This window comes from Perkinsus marinus (assembly GCF_000006405.1).
Source record: "Perkinsus marinus ATCC 50983 genomic scaffold scf_1104296927642, whole genome shotgun sequence".
Lineage (NCBI taxonomy): Eukaryota > Perkinsozoa > Perkinsida > Perkinsidae > Perkinsus > Perkinsus marinus.
The window spans coordinates 85,396-99,288 of NW_003217086.1; the positions used below are offsets into that span (position 1 = coordinate 85,396).

At 50.9% G+C, this 13,893-nt stretch overlaps 8 protein-coding genes across 8 annotated transcripts; 4 read left to right on the plus strand and 4 right to left on the minus strand.

The window, feature by feature from the left end:
• Window positions 1-132: 132 nt before the first annotated feature.
• Window positions 133-1,067, minus strand: Pmar_PMAR004308 (hypothetical protein; the record flags this gene model as incomplete). Its single annotated transcript, XM_002788802.1, has 2 exons — window positions 133-332; window positions 368-1,067. The coding sequence occupies 2 exons, from the start codon at window positions 1,065-1,067 to the stop codon at window positions 133-135; spliced, it is 900 nt and encodes a 299-aa protein (XP_002788848.1).
• Window positions 1,068-1,887: 820 nt separating this feature from the next.
• Window positions 1,888-2,610, minus strand: Pmar_PMAR004309 (hypothetical protein; the record flags this gene model as incomplete). The annotated part of the gene is made up of 3 exons (XM_002788803.1): window positions 1,888-2,158; window positions 2,229-2,473; window positions 2,521-2,610. 3 exons carry the CDS (start codon window positions 2,608-2,610, stop codon window positions 1,888-1,890), a joined length of 606 nt encoding a protein of 201 aa, XP_002788849.1.
• A 1,122-nt stretch (window positions 2,611-3,732) lies between these two features.
• On the minus strand, window positions 3,733-3,915 carry Pmar_PMAR004310 (hypothetical protein; the record flags this gene model as incomplete). The annotated part of the gene is made up of 1 exon (XM_002788804.1): window positions 3,733-3,915. The coding sequence occupies one exon, from the start codon at window positions 3,913-3,915 to the stop codon at window positions 3,733-3,735; it is 183 nt and encodes a 60-aa protein (XP_002788850.1).
• Window positions 3,916-5,136: 1,221 nt separating this feature from the next.
• Pmar_PMAR004311 (hypothetical protein) lies at window positions 5,137-6,127 on the minus strand (the record flags this gene model as incomplete). Its single annotated transcript, XM_002788805.1, has 5 exons — window positions 5,137-5,220; window positions 5,279-5,406; window positions 5,452-5,566; window positions 5,860-5,946; window positions 5,993-6,127. 5 exons carry the CDS (start codon window positions 6,125-6,127, stop codon window positions 5,137-5,139), a joined length of 549 nt encoding a protein of 182 aa, XP_002788851.1.
• Window positions 6,128-8,589: 2,462 nt separating this feature from the next.
• On the plus strand, window positions 8,590-10,620 carry Pmar_PMAR004312 (leucine-rich repeat-containing protein 32 precursor, putative; the record flags this gene model as incomplete). The annotated part of the gene is made up of 4 exons (XM_002788806.1): window positions 8,590-8,712; window positions 8,900-10,373; window positions 10,423-10,528; window positions 10,575-10,620. The coding sequence occupies 4 exons, from the start codon at window positions 8,590-8,592 to the stop codon at window positions 10,618-10,620; spliced, it is 1,749 nt and encodes a 582-aa protein (XP_002788852.1).
• Window positions 10,621-10,981: 361 nt separating this feature from the next.
• Pmar_PMAR004313 (Protein Mpv17, putative) lies at window positions 10,982-11,640 on the plus strand. The gene has a single exon (XM_002788807.1). The coding sequence runs from the start codon at window positions 11,006-11,008 to the stop codon at window positions 11,636-11,638; it is 633 nt and encodes a 210-aa protein (XP_002788853.1). The 5' UTR covers window positions 10,982-11,005; the 3' UTR covers window positions 11,639-11,640.
• A 385-nt stretch (window positions 11,641-12,025) lies between these two features.
• On the plus strand, window positions 12,026-12,616 carry Pmar_PMAR004314 (Protein SYM1, putative; the record flags this gene model as incomplete). Its single annotated transcript, XM_002788808.1, has 1 exon — window positions 12,026-12,616. The coding sequence occupies one exon, from the start codon at window positions 12,026-12,028 to the stop codon at window positions 12,614-12,616; it is 591 nt and encodes a 196-aa protein (XP_002788854.1).
• A 109-nt stretch (window positions 12,617-12,725) lies between these two features.
• Window positions 12,726-13,665, plus strand: Pmar_PMAR004315 (hypothetical protein; the record flags this gene model as incomplete). The annotated part of the gene is made up of 6 exons (XM_002788809.1): window positions 12,726-12,857; window positions 12,907-12,954; window positions 13,008-13,125; window positions 13,175-13,320; window positions 13,376-13,486; window positions 13,531-13,665. The coding sequence occupies 6 exons, from the start codon at window positions 12,726-12,728 to the stop codon at window positions 13,663-13,665; spliced, it is 690 nt and encodes a 229-aa protein (XP_002788855.1).
• Between the last annotated feature and the right edge of the window lie 228 nt (window positions 13,666-13,893).

The window sequence follows — 13,893 nt, forward strand, 5'->3', positions numbered from 1 at the left end:
TCTTCTATTATCCTCGGTAGTAGGCTCCAGGCAAGGTCAGCAGCCTCAGGCCAGTGAGCGAGAGCCCACACAACGTTACAGCACTCACGCGTGGTGAAAGCAATTGTGATGAGATCAATGAGCTCCGACTGATCAGGACAGGGCAACTCCAGGACGCACAAACTCCACAAGTAGTTGGCGACGTTCTGCGACGTTCGCTGCTTCAACGGCTTCATCTTGACCCCACGCAGAGGGACCACTAGTCCTGCTTGCCGACATCGTGCCAATGCCCATAAGGTGTTCGTCACAGCTTGTGTTGAACTGAGTGAAACGGTCGATGCCCTGAGCGCAATCTTAGATATGCAGCACTGCACAGCTGCGTGGTAACCTTCGGTGGGCAGGAGAGGCAGGGACTTGGCGAGAGCCCAGGAGACCATACTGAGGTCCTGGGAGTTGAACTCATCCATTCTTGTTGTAGCTGATCTGACGAGGTAAGTCATCACGTCGTCATCAGTGAACTCAAGCTTCACAAAACCCCAGAAAACCGCGGCCAGTTGTTTGGGCTCGATGACACCACAGTGGGACAAGTCCATAGCAGTTACCCGCTTGGCGACAACAGCAAGAGTCGCCGTGCATTGCCTAGGGTTGAGGCCGGATATGGTCAGACTGTGAACGACGTTGGCAAGGTCACCTCCAGAGGCCTCATTACACGACATGGACAACCTAGCGAATTCCAAGATGTGTTCAAGCTCCCGAGTCACAGCCAAAGCCCAAGTGATAGTAGCAGCCTCTCGAGCTCGCCAATCACGTACTGTCTGAAGGGCCAGCCGAGGCACCTGTGAGAGACCCGAAGGCGTCGGCTTACCACTACGGAACCACACCGCACACCGATGCAGGGCACAGGCGTAGTTGACGCTGCCGAGTTTGTTAGCGTTGGGGAGGACTATCTCGAGGACAGCAGCTGGGGTGGAGGCATCCATGAGTCGTCGCTGGAGAACCAAGTCCCCCGATTTCCCCCGTCTCAACCGACCAGCTACTTCGTACATACGACCCTTTATATGGAGCTCATTGGGCCGTACCAACGACATTGGCAAAGATAGAGCTATAAGGAAGATTATGACTCAGAGTGACCGAGACAAGATGTAAGCAACCGCATCGGGAAAAACCCACTGGCTGATCCCTCGCTGATGGTCATCAGTCACAACCAATAACGGGCATTTATGAACTCAATACCATCTCACGAACATCAAGACACGACGTCCTTCACTACATGGAGGAGTTACACCAGACAGACCGATGCGAATGGAGACCAGTTTAATGATGAATTCCGATGCACAACTTGGAGAGACAAATCGCAAACTCCTTGCTACAAAATTCATCTTGTCGGACTTCGCTATCCCAATTCGGCCATCTCCGATGAAGAAGGAACACGGCTATTGCTTATCATCTCTATTGACTTCACCTTGACTAGCTAGCCCTCAACAGCCTCGGTGGCTTTCGCTGAGCCGAGAAGACCATAAGGGATTCAGGCCACCACAGGATGCCGCCTGCTCTAGTGTGCTCTATCCATCGCAGCTGATGCAAGTGATGCTGACGGTCGATCCCCCTTCTACAAGTAAACTCCGCATCCACTTGAATCTCACTCCTTCGAGAGCAGATAGGACTACTCCCCCTCGTCACCTATCAACACTAGAGTATGCCCAATGGGGGAGCATCAAAGAGCCTTCCCACTTCATAAGACTACGTCACGAGAAGGCTTTGTCGCCAGAGCTGCGGTCATTGATAAGGAGCTATTAACCATCAAAAATCCGACCTTGTCGACACTCTCATACCTAGTACTTGAACGGGGATGACCCAGCACGATCCCCCATACACGACTCTATCTGACGGGTTAACGGCACAGCACAGCTACATGGACCCCGACAGAAGTCTCTGCTTGTCCTCCAACCTTTCCGTCACTCTACCTATCAACGACTTCTTGGCTTTAGCACATAGACGCTTGATAACCCCTTTAGAACTGATGCGGCTCTTGTAGCCCACTAGACCGCGAGCCATCATCCTCACCGACAACTTGCACAAGTCGAAGGGACTACTTCCCACGACGTAAACCTTCAAAACCCTATCAACCGTGGGTACACATCGGTCGACCCTCGCGCGCACCTTCTCAGCAGTAGCGTACCTGATGAAAAGGAGGGCAGGCATGAACCCACCTCTACAGTAGGGCAGTCGGCACTGCTATGATACACTACTTAAGCCTAGCTGTTGTACTCGTGGCCGCCTCCACTACGTCCTCCTCCTGCTCGTGTAGCACGTCCACCGTCCCACAACGTAGACTCTCTATAGAGATGGCCGGAGCCTTCGCGAAGGAAGAAGGCGTCCTGGGGTTCACAGAGAAATTGCCTTGTTCCCAAGACCAGTGAAAAATGGCACTGCCGTCCTCGCCTCCATCCACCATGCATGCGCCTTCAGTCGGATCGTTGGGGGGCACTTCGACCTGAGCACAGAAGACATCTATCAAAGAACGGATACCTCGGAGCTCACGGTAAGACGTGCAGTAGTGAATGGTTGACTCAAGCCGGTAAACCACTGAAGAATAGCAATGTTGACAACGAGAGCCCAGCGGCAAGGCATCACAACAACACTATGAGAATACAGTACACTAAAGCGGCAAGTGAACCACGACCACTATACACATACTGGGGTTATTCTTGCTGCACTGTGGAGGACCCACTAGGATGGAGGGGAAATCAGCGTCGAGCGGCGCGGGGCCAACCTGGAGGCGAGCGAGTTAAACTTTCCAGGCCTTAGCGTAGATTAGTAAGGTAGTGCGCGACGATACGAGCGGCCTAACATTTAGTCGGATTGTGTTCGAAGGATCCCTCACGAAGGCATCCCCCTCAAATGTGGATCGTGTGAGGAACATAGACAGATCAGGTTGAGCTGAGATTTCGGTGGTCAACAGTCACAAGACATACCATAAAACTAGCAGAAAATAATAACACAACCTAGTTTTTCTATGGCGGCCCCTTCCTTGCTGTTAGCCTCGATCACTAGTCATAGGTTGCGAACGAGCTCCCTCGATGTGGTGTACGGCGCGGGAGGAACACACATGTGACCACTGCCATCATAATAAGCGATACTTGAACACTAACAGCTGGTGATGCAGACAACAACAACATGAAGAACATCCCCATCACACTTGTGTCACCAAGGCTCCATACTGCGCTCGAGCCTCCGACACCGGTCGACCTCGCTCCATGGAGCCCGCTTGCTTGTTCATATTCTTGACCAGGGGGGCACGGGGCATTGTGGAGCCCTCGACTTTCATACTAGACCATTCTTTACAGAGCCTCCATTGAAGCGCGTGTTCGATGCAGCCTTGAGAGAAGCACTCATCAATTTCACACTGTACTTGCACTTGGAGAACGACGTGTCCTCATCTGTGTACATATCCACCACTTGTGGCACTAGTGGAGTATGCTCTATGAGTAGGTCAGAGAGGATCCTAGCACGGAGGGCACTGAGGAGAACAACAGGGATCAGATCAGGAGAGAAGCATGCCCTCACGAGACAGACTTCCTAACCAACAATAACAACAACAAAGACCCGCAAATTTGGGGTTCAAAACTGAGATCGTAATGGAACAGTCTGTCGCTGGCCTCTGAGACTGGCAGCAACACGAAATAGTGGTCAAGGTGAGCATAGGCGACACGCAGAATACGACAGCACCCTCGTGGGCGAAATGAGCAGTGCTTACTCTTGTGACCAGACGTTCTCTCCTTCACAGATGAGGTTGCTGACGATAACACTTCCACCTTTCATATTTTTCCCCCACTCAGCTGGAGTGTTACCCTCCTGCCAGGAGAAGGAGGCGCTACCAGTCTCCCCGGCATCAACTCTACAGTAGTTGCTATCGCCGGCACCTCCCTCACCCATGGTGGTTACCTGACGAAGCAGTGTGGGAATATATGTTCGGTTTCCTCAACTGAGCTCGTAAGTTCCTCACTATATTATGAAAAATTCACACGATTTTGGGTATAAGTATACAAAAATCAACGATAATTTCTCAAAATTTCCATATTGCTAGCAACACATGTAGTTGACCATATGCGTATATTCCCACACTGTGACAAGGTGTCGAGAACACAGATCATGTTGGGGCCAGCTCACATCCAAAGCGCCAGTGACCAACAGCGGGCACAAGATGAGCGATAGTGCGCGGGAGATCGGCACTGGTACGACGTAGTAGCCTAATGAGTACGACTCTGGTAACCAACCGGAAATTGGAACAAGGCTAAGACAGCGTGAATGGACAGACCCTCTAGGTAGAACAACGCCTAGGCCTTGTCTCCAGACGGGCGAGGAGGAGGAGGAGGAGACGAGGCTATGGACAAGCCCAGAATCCAAGGTAAAATTTCACTCGCCCGTGCTGGCCAAAGCCTAAGGCCCCCGACCACAATTCAAGGACTCTGTCTGTGCTCCAAGGTGGCCGTGCTGAGGTCTGTCACACCGTCCATCATGTTTGGTGTCAGCCAACGGCCATCACAAAGCTCGACTTGACTCGAAATGATTTCTTTGAATAGGATGGTCACCGCAAAAGACATTAATAATGCGCGAAGGCCCAAAGACAAGGAAGCTGGAGAGGAACGACGCAGAGAGATAACGAGCGATTCTGAGGCGGTTTATCTGCTAGTAGTAACACCCGCACCGGTTGACTCACCAACATTCACAACGGGAATAACCATATCTTCATAAGAGGGCCGCCAACCACTACGTGGGTCCCATGAGCTGCACGTTATAGCGGATTCGTCCCACCCATGTAGTAACTCGAGCCGATTAATCAACAGGAGGCTTGGTCAATAGTCATGGTCACAGTTGAGTACTATCATCCCACAGCCTTCCTCACCGTCGAGTGGTATGCATCATGTTGTGGAGAAGTCAGCCTCGTCATCACTATCGTGGGCCTCGAGATAATTCCCTGCTGTCAACAACAACAGCAGAAGACTACTTCTAAGGCCCTATTTTTCTCCTCCATACTCAGCGTGAGTCCATTAAGCGACTCAGCGGAATACTCCAGCATTGCCGAGACCCGAGCTATCGCACGACTAAGCTGCCTAGTGCACTGTGTCACCTGGCATTGAGCGTCTACTATCGAGCTCACATACACCCCAGCGCTACTGCTGGCAGCTTGCCCTCTGTCAGTTGGCTTATGAGTTCATCAATACCATCGATTGCCGCCATCTAGAAGGAGAACAACAACAACCTCATGCGAGCTGAAGAGCCGGAGGACGAGCGGTACAATCCTGTCAACTTTGGTTTCCAAGCGCCTCAAGTGATTCAAGCATAGGAGGACATCTTTGCTTTGGGCTTCCCCCCGCATCTTCCTCATCCCCATGGTGAACTCTTCCACCGACAAACTACCATCACCTGCAAGCAACACTCTACTCGAGGACTCGAGTCGAGGAGGCTCACCCTTGGCCAGCATATGCCACACCTCCTGGAGCTCATGCGCATCCACATCCAGCAAGGCTAACTTATGGACAACTCGGCGGCCTCGTAGAGCTTCCTCGAACTCCTCGCGACTCAGCTGTGAACGAATAAGACACATACAGCGCCATTTGCTATCAGGCAACTCGAATCGTAATAGCAACAAGTAACTGGTAGTAAATGAAACTCATCGAGGGCACCACCGGATCCCTCGAAATGTGAGATAGAGTGTAGGTCTAATCTTTGGCTGTCATATCATAGCAACATGGCTCAGTGTTTGATAATTCCACGCTGGTCCTCTGGGTTTACACACAGACCAGCACTCTAGCCAATCGGAGATGTTATCGTAGTCTAGGATCTCAATGAAATGAAGGGAAGATGTTCCCCATCTACCTCGCCGCTGCCATCAGTGTCCAACTCTGTGAATAGGTATCCGAGCTCAGCAGCCTCTCTCGCTCTGTTCCTCTCCATCTCGATAGCCTAAGGCTTCACGACACCCACCAGAGATGGCGTCCCATCGCCCTACGTGGTGCTCATCATCCTCCTTGGCTATGCTGAAGGCGTGCTCGACTATAACTGCTGTGATGAGGTTCATGAGGACGAAATAAGCGATGGAGATGAAGATGAGGAAGAGCCACTCGACCATCGGCTGCTGCACCATGAGTGGACGGACAATGCCCGTCCAAGAGTCCAGCGTCATAATCTACATAGGAGGAGAAGCAGGGCGAGGCAGGAGAGAACATACTTGGAATAGTGTGAACATGGACAAGAGGACATCCCCGAATAAGGATTGGACTTCTTCGTTGTTCCTGACAAACGTTGGCGATGGAGGAAGAGTTGCTCAGGCGGTAGCAATCAACATGCCAAGCTTGTCAGAGTGACGAGGAAGCAGCACGAATAAGCCTTGATTATGCTCTCTGTGACAACAGGAACAATAAATAGAAGCGGCACATGACATGAATAAGGTTGCAGACTATATTTGCTATTCCGAGCACTCCGCACTGCTCAGAACAACGAGCCGTGCATGGCCCTAAATCTGTTTCTCCGAATATTAGACCCTATTCAGAGGGCACCACCACAACACCCTCACAGGTTGCCCTCCCATCTCCCAATGAAATGAGTACATGCTATACCAAAGACATAACACACAGCGGCAATGACAACATACCTGAACGATCAGCTGCTACTGGGAAGGACCAGGAACACTACGTCCAGAATAGAGTCAGACTGCTCTCCAATACGCCTCTAACCATCATCCACATCTCCCTAAATGCCGGTATGAGTCTGATGGCTCTGGCAACTCTAATGAGTCGAAGAGCTCGTAGGACCTGCCAGAGTAACATCTAGACTCTTTCCTATGTAAATTGACGATGTGGAGTACCTGCAGTTGGCGCGTCCAGTCTGACTGTAAATTAAGGGGTACTAGGATCCAAGACACGAATATACCTAATCTAACGGCGATACTTCTACGATGGGAGTGAGAGATTTATATTTTCTAAATCATGATTATAGAGAACGTCCGCTTTACGGTGGAGTCTTATCACCTAACAACACGAGTAAGGTGTCCATCATATTCACAGGATATAGCAACCAGATCCAAGTATTCGCTGCAAGTCGGAGTAGCCACTCGGAGAGGAAGATCTGAACAAGGTGTGGTATGCATAGTAACTGACATCAGCCCACCAACGTGAAGGCTTGGTCAGTGACGAAGAAGAAAGCGTCGAGACCTCCATCAGGACTCTCAGGATAGTAGGTCGATTGCCAAGCAATGATCACACAGTTGAGAACGATTAGGAAACCTACAACAAGGAATTATGAGCCGAGGGAAACCGGTGTGGGAGAATATGCACTTGGTCAACTACGTATGTTGGTGACGATATGAGAATTCTGAGGAAATTTCGTGAAATTCTAGGGGGTTTTTGTTCACTTCTACCCTAATTCGTGTGTAAATTCTCATAGTATAGTGAGGAACTTGAGCTCAGCTGAGCTGAGGAGACCAAATATATATTTCAACACTGAGGAAAGCTGAAGGTGGTCAGTAAAGAGAACAACGAGCCAAACTAGATGTAAAGAAAAGGTGGAGATGAATAGTTGCACACGGATGTGGGGAAAGTATAGACTCGCACCCAAGACGCCTTTCCAGGTCCCCACCGAGAGCTCGCATGCCTACCTATGGCCACATCAAACTGTATGCTGTTGACAAACACTAATGTACGGGATGGCCGAGAGGGGTAGTCTTCTGATGTCACCTCTGCTGATTTCTTATCAATGGACCTCTGTAGTCGCGATGAGCCGTCAAGTACAGTAGCCATCACCACTTTACCGCGATTCCTGCTAATCCCATCGCTCTCAATATGCTTGTCAGGGCAGGTAACGCACTTCCCAGTTGAGGAGGCTCCTATGCTAGCGCCTGGTCACTTCCACCAAGGTCACACTCACCTCTGTATCAGACGTCTCGGTCAGCACATCGTGTTCTGCACAAGCCGCCGAGGCCTCAGAGGCAGACACTGTACTATCATCAGGTGACTGAGAGGGGCATCTATTCGGAGGTCTACCGTTGAGGGTGGTGTACGTCGAAATGTCTGGTGAATCTAGGCGCCCAGTTGCTCCTCATACATGCTATGCATTAGCCATTAGTACAGCACTGAGATCATCCCCTATCGCAAGATTCGACTCTGCCTACTGCGAGGTTCCTTAAACTTGTTCCCATTGATCACTCTTTAACACAAGCACGACTCAGCGTCGGACACCTCAAAGGGAATACTGGTCACGGGACGACTCGAAACTTTTAAGTTGAAAGAATAAACCAGCTTTGTTATCATTGAAACGACGTCCCTGCAGGTGGTTCACAATTGTCGTTGAGTCACAGCACAGTCGCGCACGTCATAAGTGGTAATTGTCAGACAGAAGGTGCGCTCACCTCGCGCACTCCCATGGGATGAGGTTTGTGCGAGGAAAGTTAAGATACTTACCGATTGACTTCTCTGTGCCAGCTGAACCGAAAATTCGAAATTGGTCTGATTTTCGCGCGCGCCCCAACTCTGGCGGTTTCGACCTGTGGGAAAAGGGGCAGTTGTTACGGTAGCATGACACATATAAGCGGAGCGCAGTATCATTCTCCCTATGGTGTCTCAGCCTTCCATCCCTCCAGCGCAGGATCGATGCTATGAGGCTACAATAGAGGCGGCTTTGAAGAGAGCCTTCGCAAGCGGATCTTTGAATCTTGCGAGTGCGGGGCTAACCACAGTAAGTTTTCGTTTCCAAGGAAATGACCGATAAGTAGAATAGGCATTTCTCACTAGAGCCTCGACAGCTTCCTGCAGACGTTTTTCGTCAGTCGCGATTAACTCCGGTGCCTTTGATGAGTTCTTGAATTCAACGGATTCCGTCGTCCACGTTTTTGCGAATACTATTCTGTGAATGCGGTTATCAGGTTCCACAACAGCTGGAGAAGTTGGACACCTTCACGCTAGACGGTGTGAGTTGGTGGCAATGCAACAGTATAGAGAAGGTCGACATTTCCGGTAACGAAATTCGTGAGATACCCACAGGCCTCTTCGAGCACATACCCGACTGTCGAAGCTTTAACGCCAGCGACAATCGCATCGAGTCGCTGCCGATCGCCTTGTTGGGCTTGGCGAAATTAAAATCTCTACTTCTGATTCGGAACAAGCTCACAATTTTCCCGACTTCCGAATCTCCGAGCTCTCTTGTTGAAGTGCGGCTTTCACACAACAGCTTGTGTGAACTACCGAGAGGCTTTGCAGATGTCCTCCCTAATGTGCAAGCTCTATCCATCGACCACAACCATCTGGTGAACCTCGATGAGCCTCTACCGACTCAGCTCAGAGTCTTGCTTGCGAGCAGCAATGAACTTGTGTCAATCCGAGGTGTCGGGGACGGCCTCGATTTCCTCGAGGAGCTTGACCTCTCGAAGAACAGCCTCACCGCGATTCCCGATCTACGTTGCTGTAGCCAACTTGGCAATATCGACCTTAGTCATAACAAGCTGGTGCATTGGCCAAGGCTTGGGGAGAAGGTGCATACGCTAGCCTTTTCTTACAACTCCCTCGAGTCGCCCCCTGAAGCTGCTCTTCTACCTCCTGCTCTCGTCACATTGTTACTAGATAACAATAAAGTGAAGGGCGTGCCTGGGGGTGTGTTCGCTCTTGATAAGCTCAAGACGCTAGACATGAGCAACAACGATATCTCGAGAGTACCAAGCGAACTTGGCCGCCTCCCCTCGCTGACCAAAGTGGCGTTGGATGGAAATCCGATTCGCAATGTGCCGATGGCTGTACTGCGCCAAGGCAGCGCAGGCCTGTTGAAGTTGCTGCGAGAACGTCTTGGACCGGACGAGGTCTCTGTTGACGATGTACAAGAAGCGTTGATGACGGAAGTCCGTAATGCTACGCATGGCGGGAAACGACTCGACCTCTCTAATCGACGGCTAGGTCCCGGCATCCCGGAGGAAGTCCTACAGGCTGAAGGCCTTCTAGTGTTGGACTTGAGCCGCAATATGGTAGCGGAGATAGAAGTATTGAAGAGTTTAGACACTCTTCTGCGTCTTGTTATGAGCCACAACGTCCTGAAGACTATCGATGCGCTGAATTACCCGGCCCTGCAAGAGCTGGATATCAGCAATAATAAGCTGACTAAGCTACCTGGGGAAATCTCCCTACCACAACTTGTCCAATTTGATGCAAGTTGTAACCGGGAGCTCATCAGCCTGCCGAAGAGTCTGCTGATGGGCTGCGCAAAACTGCGGGAGCTGAGAGCGGGTAACTGCTGTCTTCACAGTTGGGACTTCCTGCCGAACCCTGAGCACCCGCATCTTGAGGTCTTAGACTTGTCAAATAACCGATTCACAGATATCCCAACGGACCTAGTCCCGACCCGCTTGCCTGGTGAGCAGGGTTCGGTCTCAGCCGTTGGGCAACCACCTCGCAATAGTAGGTCTGCAAACTCTCCTGCTCGCCAACAACGCCATAGCGACATTACCTCCTTCTCTTGGTCGAGCTACAGCCTTGAGGAGCCTTACTTTGGAGGGCAACCCTATAAGGTCTGTTCCACAAGTGAGAGGAAGAAGAGAGTCTATTCTGATGTAGTTGCTACATCAGGCTACTATTCGCCAAGGCGCGTCTGCTATACTGAACTGCTTACGTAAGCGTTATCTGCCTATGGTCGAAGGTGGCCCCCAGGAGTGCACTGGGCAATCTGACGCCAGTAGGGACAACCTTGAGAAGGAGGTGCGTACAGTATCTCCCTTCTGGTGTTGTCGACCCCTCGTAGGTTGAATCGCTGGAAAGCAGACTAGCCGCAGGTGGGCATTCTCAAGCTGTGGAGTACAGTCTAAAGAAGCAGCTCGCCGTAGCACGAGCACGACTGAAGCGCCTCTTGAGGACTACAACCGCGGCGACTCATGAACCTGTGACTTAATTCGGGAGCAGTTTCTCCGAGAAAATTCAGTGTTAGTTAAAAGATCTATAAGGCTTGTTGTCATCGTCTGCGTTCTCTTTGATTGCCTTCTCACTCTCCCATGGTAGTATCTTCCCGCATTCGAGCGTTCTCTATGCCTAGGGTAAGGGAGGCTTACGCTCGATCTCCTGTTCTTGCTAACTCTGCGACGTCTTTTGTCTGCTATGCTCTCAGTGACATTATAGCTCAACGTGCTGATGCGAATAATGACGAGAAAATCGACGGTGTGAGACTGCTTTCTGTCAGTCTCTGTGGGCCGATCCTCGGTGGTGTTTGCCTCACCAAGCTCTACAAGAATCTTGATCGATTTCTCGGTTCTGGTCACAGTCTCAAGGTGGCAGCGCGAAAGATACTCTTCATGCAAATCGTCTACATGCCCTTTTCTGTCTCCACCTTCATTTTCCTGTCATCGTCGCTAAACGCGTTTCTCAAGGGCGAGAGGCTCACTGTTGCTTGTGGCGAGGCTTCGGCCGTCACCAACTTGCGGTGGAGGGAAGCGTACTGGACGTCGTGGTTCATATGGTCCGTCTCTGATGCCTTCAACTTCACACTCGTGCAAAGGCATATGCCAGCTGCTCGGCCCACATGGGACGCGGTTGTCATGGTCGCTTGGAATGCCTATTTGAGCTGGCGTGCAATCGGTGGTCACTCTATCACTGTAGTTTTATTTCCTGTTCGCATGGCGAATGTATAATAATGCAACTGAATGTTTCGTTGTAGTAGTGAGGCAGTGTTGGGGAAATATATGTTCGGTCCCCCGGGAGCTTCTCACTAAGTAAAAGAATTTATTTGCGAGCTAAGGGTAGAATTATCCAGGAGTCAGCAAGAATTTCCCCAAAAAATCTTTCTCGAACCTTTCACTGACACATGTAGTTGACCATGTGCATATTTTCCTACACTGTACTGACGGGAGTCCACTGCAGACACGTTGCTCAGCGAAGGCCCTAACGATTTGTGACCGGTGGCCATTCGCTTTATTCATACACGTTTCTCGCCTTCCTTCCGGAAGACAAAGGCCACCATGACCTCCTAACACTGCCGACTATGGTCAGCTATCTCTCACTCTCAGTTTTACTACCCAATGGTCGCTTCCGCCGTAGCACGAGTGTATCGGCGATCGCCCATTCTAGCTAACTCCATCTCCTCCGTATTTTTCTTCGCTCTGAGTGACTGGTTCGCACAGAAAGCCGAGAAGGCCTCCGATCACATGGACAAGAAGAGGGTTGCAGCCGTTGCGATGTGCGGCCCGATATTCAACGGCCTTCCTCTGACGCTCTTCTATGAGGCTATGGACAAGCACATTGGGACCAAGGCGACCTTTCGGGTGGTTGGTCGTAAACTTCTCGCTATGCAATTCATCTACATGCCGATTTCCATACCATCTTTTCTGTTTCTATCTACTTTGTTCCATCGACTTCTCTTGGGAGAAGAGGTCAGTCGAAGCGTCTATCGAGCAAAGGAGGCAGCAACGAGCAAATGGGCAGAGGCCTACCTAGCCTCGTGGTTTGTGTGGCCTGTCTCCGACACCTTCAACTTCACTGTAGTTCAGAAGATCTTCCCCGCGGCCCGACCTACATGGGACTGTGTTGTTGATGTGGGGTGGAACGCCTATCTCAGTTGGAGAGGCATTGGTGGGCACTCAATCACAGAATTTGCTGCTGCCCGACCGTGACGTTTCCGGCCTTGTCCAGAGTGCTTCGTTACGCTGTCATCACATTGACACGGAAGCTTTCATCGTTAGCCTCCCGCCCTGAGGGTCTACATAGTTGCTTCTAGTCTTAATGCTCGTCTCCTCGTTACGCAGGCTCATCGTCTTTCTCCTTGTCGAGAGCTCATGTGTAGCCTCGGCACGGCAGATCTCGGAAGGGTCAGTTGTTGCGAGGAAGACCGAACTTGCACAGTGCTTGGAGAAGGTAACTGCGTACAATAGGCCGTCGTGAAGTCTTTCCCTGCCATCATCAGAATGAGGCACTCGAGGCCCAAGTAGCTCATCTCGGGAGACACGTCGAGGTACGGGAGACGTTTTCTTCAAGGTCGCATAATATGCGGTGGCGTTGGCTTAGGCGATGTCTCAAAGCCATGCGGACAATCTCGGGGGTGTCCACAGCGAACTAAATCAGAAGATTGTCGCTTTGGGTGTACTTGAGCGGACTATGGAAGACTTCGAGGCGCGTCTTGAAGGTAGGTGGGTCACGCCCCAAGGCTTTCGAACTACTGCTCTGCATTTCAGCATGTGAAGCAACTGGTGGCGGCGAGAGAAGGCTCACTGAGATCGACCTGGGCAGCGCCTTCGACAGAATAATCGGTAGCGTTACTTCTACTAGGTTGGGAGCAGCTGTCTGCAACGTGTCCTCGCCTATCCTCTCTGCTGCCTCGGTGAGTCGAATACTCGTCTTCCTTCCTGTGATGCGAGTTGGTATTTTCCCTTCAGGGCGCTTGGCCTCTCACCGAGCCCAACAGCTCCTCGGCCTCATCCTATGGTGATTCCCTCTTTAACGCTGTACAAGACTACCTCGATGAGCACATCAATGGGAGGAGACTCGTAGGATTTTCCCATTGCCATTTCGTTGATGTACTCGTCACTAGGTCCTTCCGTCGGGGTTGCTTCCCCGAACACTTCTCATCGTCTCCAGCCTGGTCTTCTCTTACGTCCTCACCGTGACTCTACTGATGCTGTTGCTAGCTCCGTTGAAGATCGGCGGCCTCTTGCTCAAGCATTGAGCTGGATGTGGAGGGTGATTAATTTAATTGTCATCGCGACGCCCTTTTTCACTGAGCTATGATGTTTTTAAGGAGAATTATTGTTATTGTTTGTTGATTAGGAGTCCTTCAATATGAGCGCATCCACTTCCGATAGGTGCCAGTTATCCACTCTAGAGATAACTGGGAGTAAGTAGTGAGTCTACGGTGTAATTGCATAGATTATTTCACCAACACCAGTAAAACGCT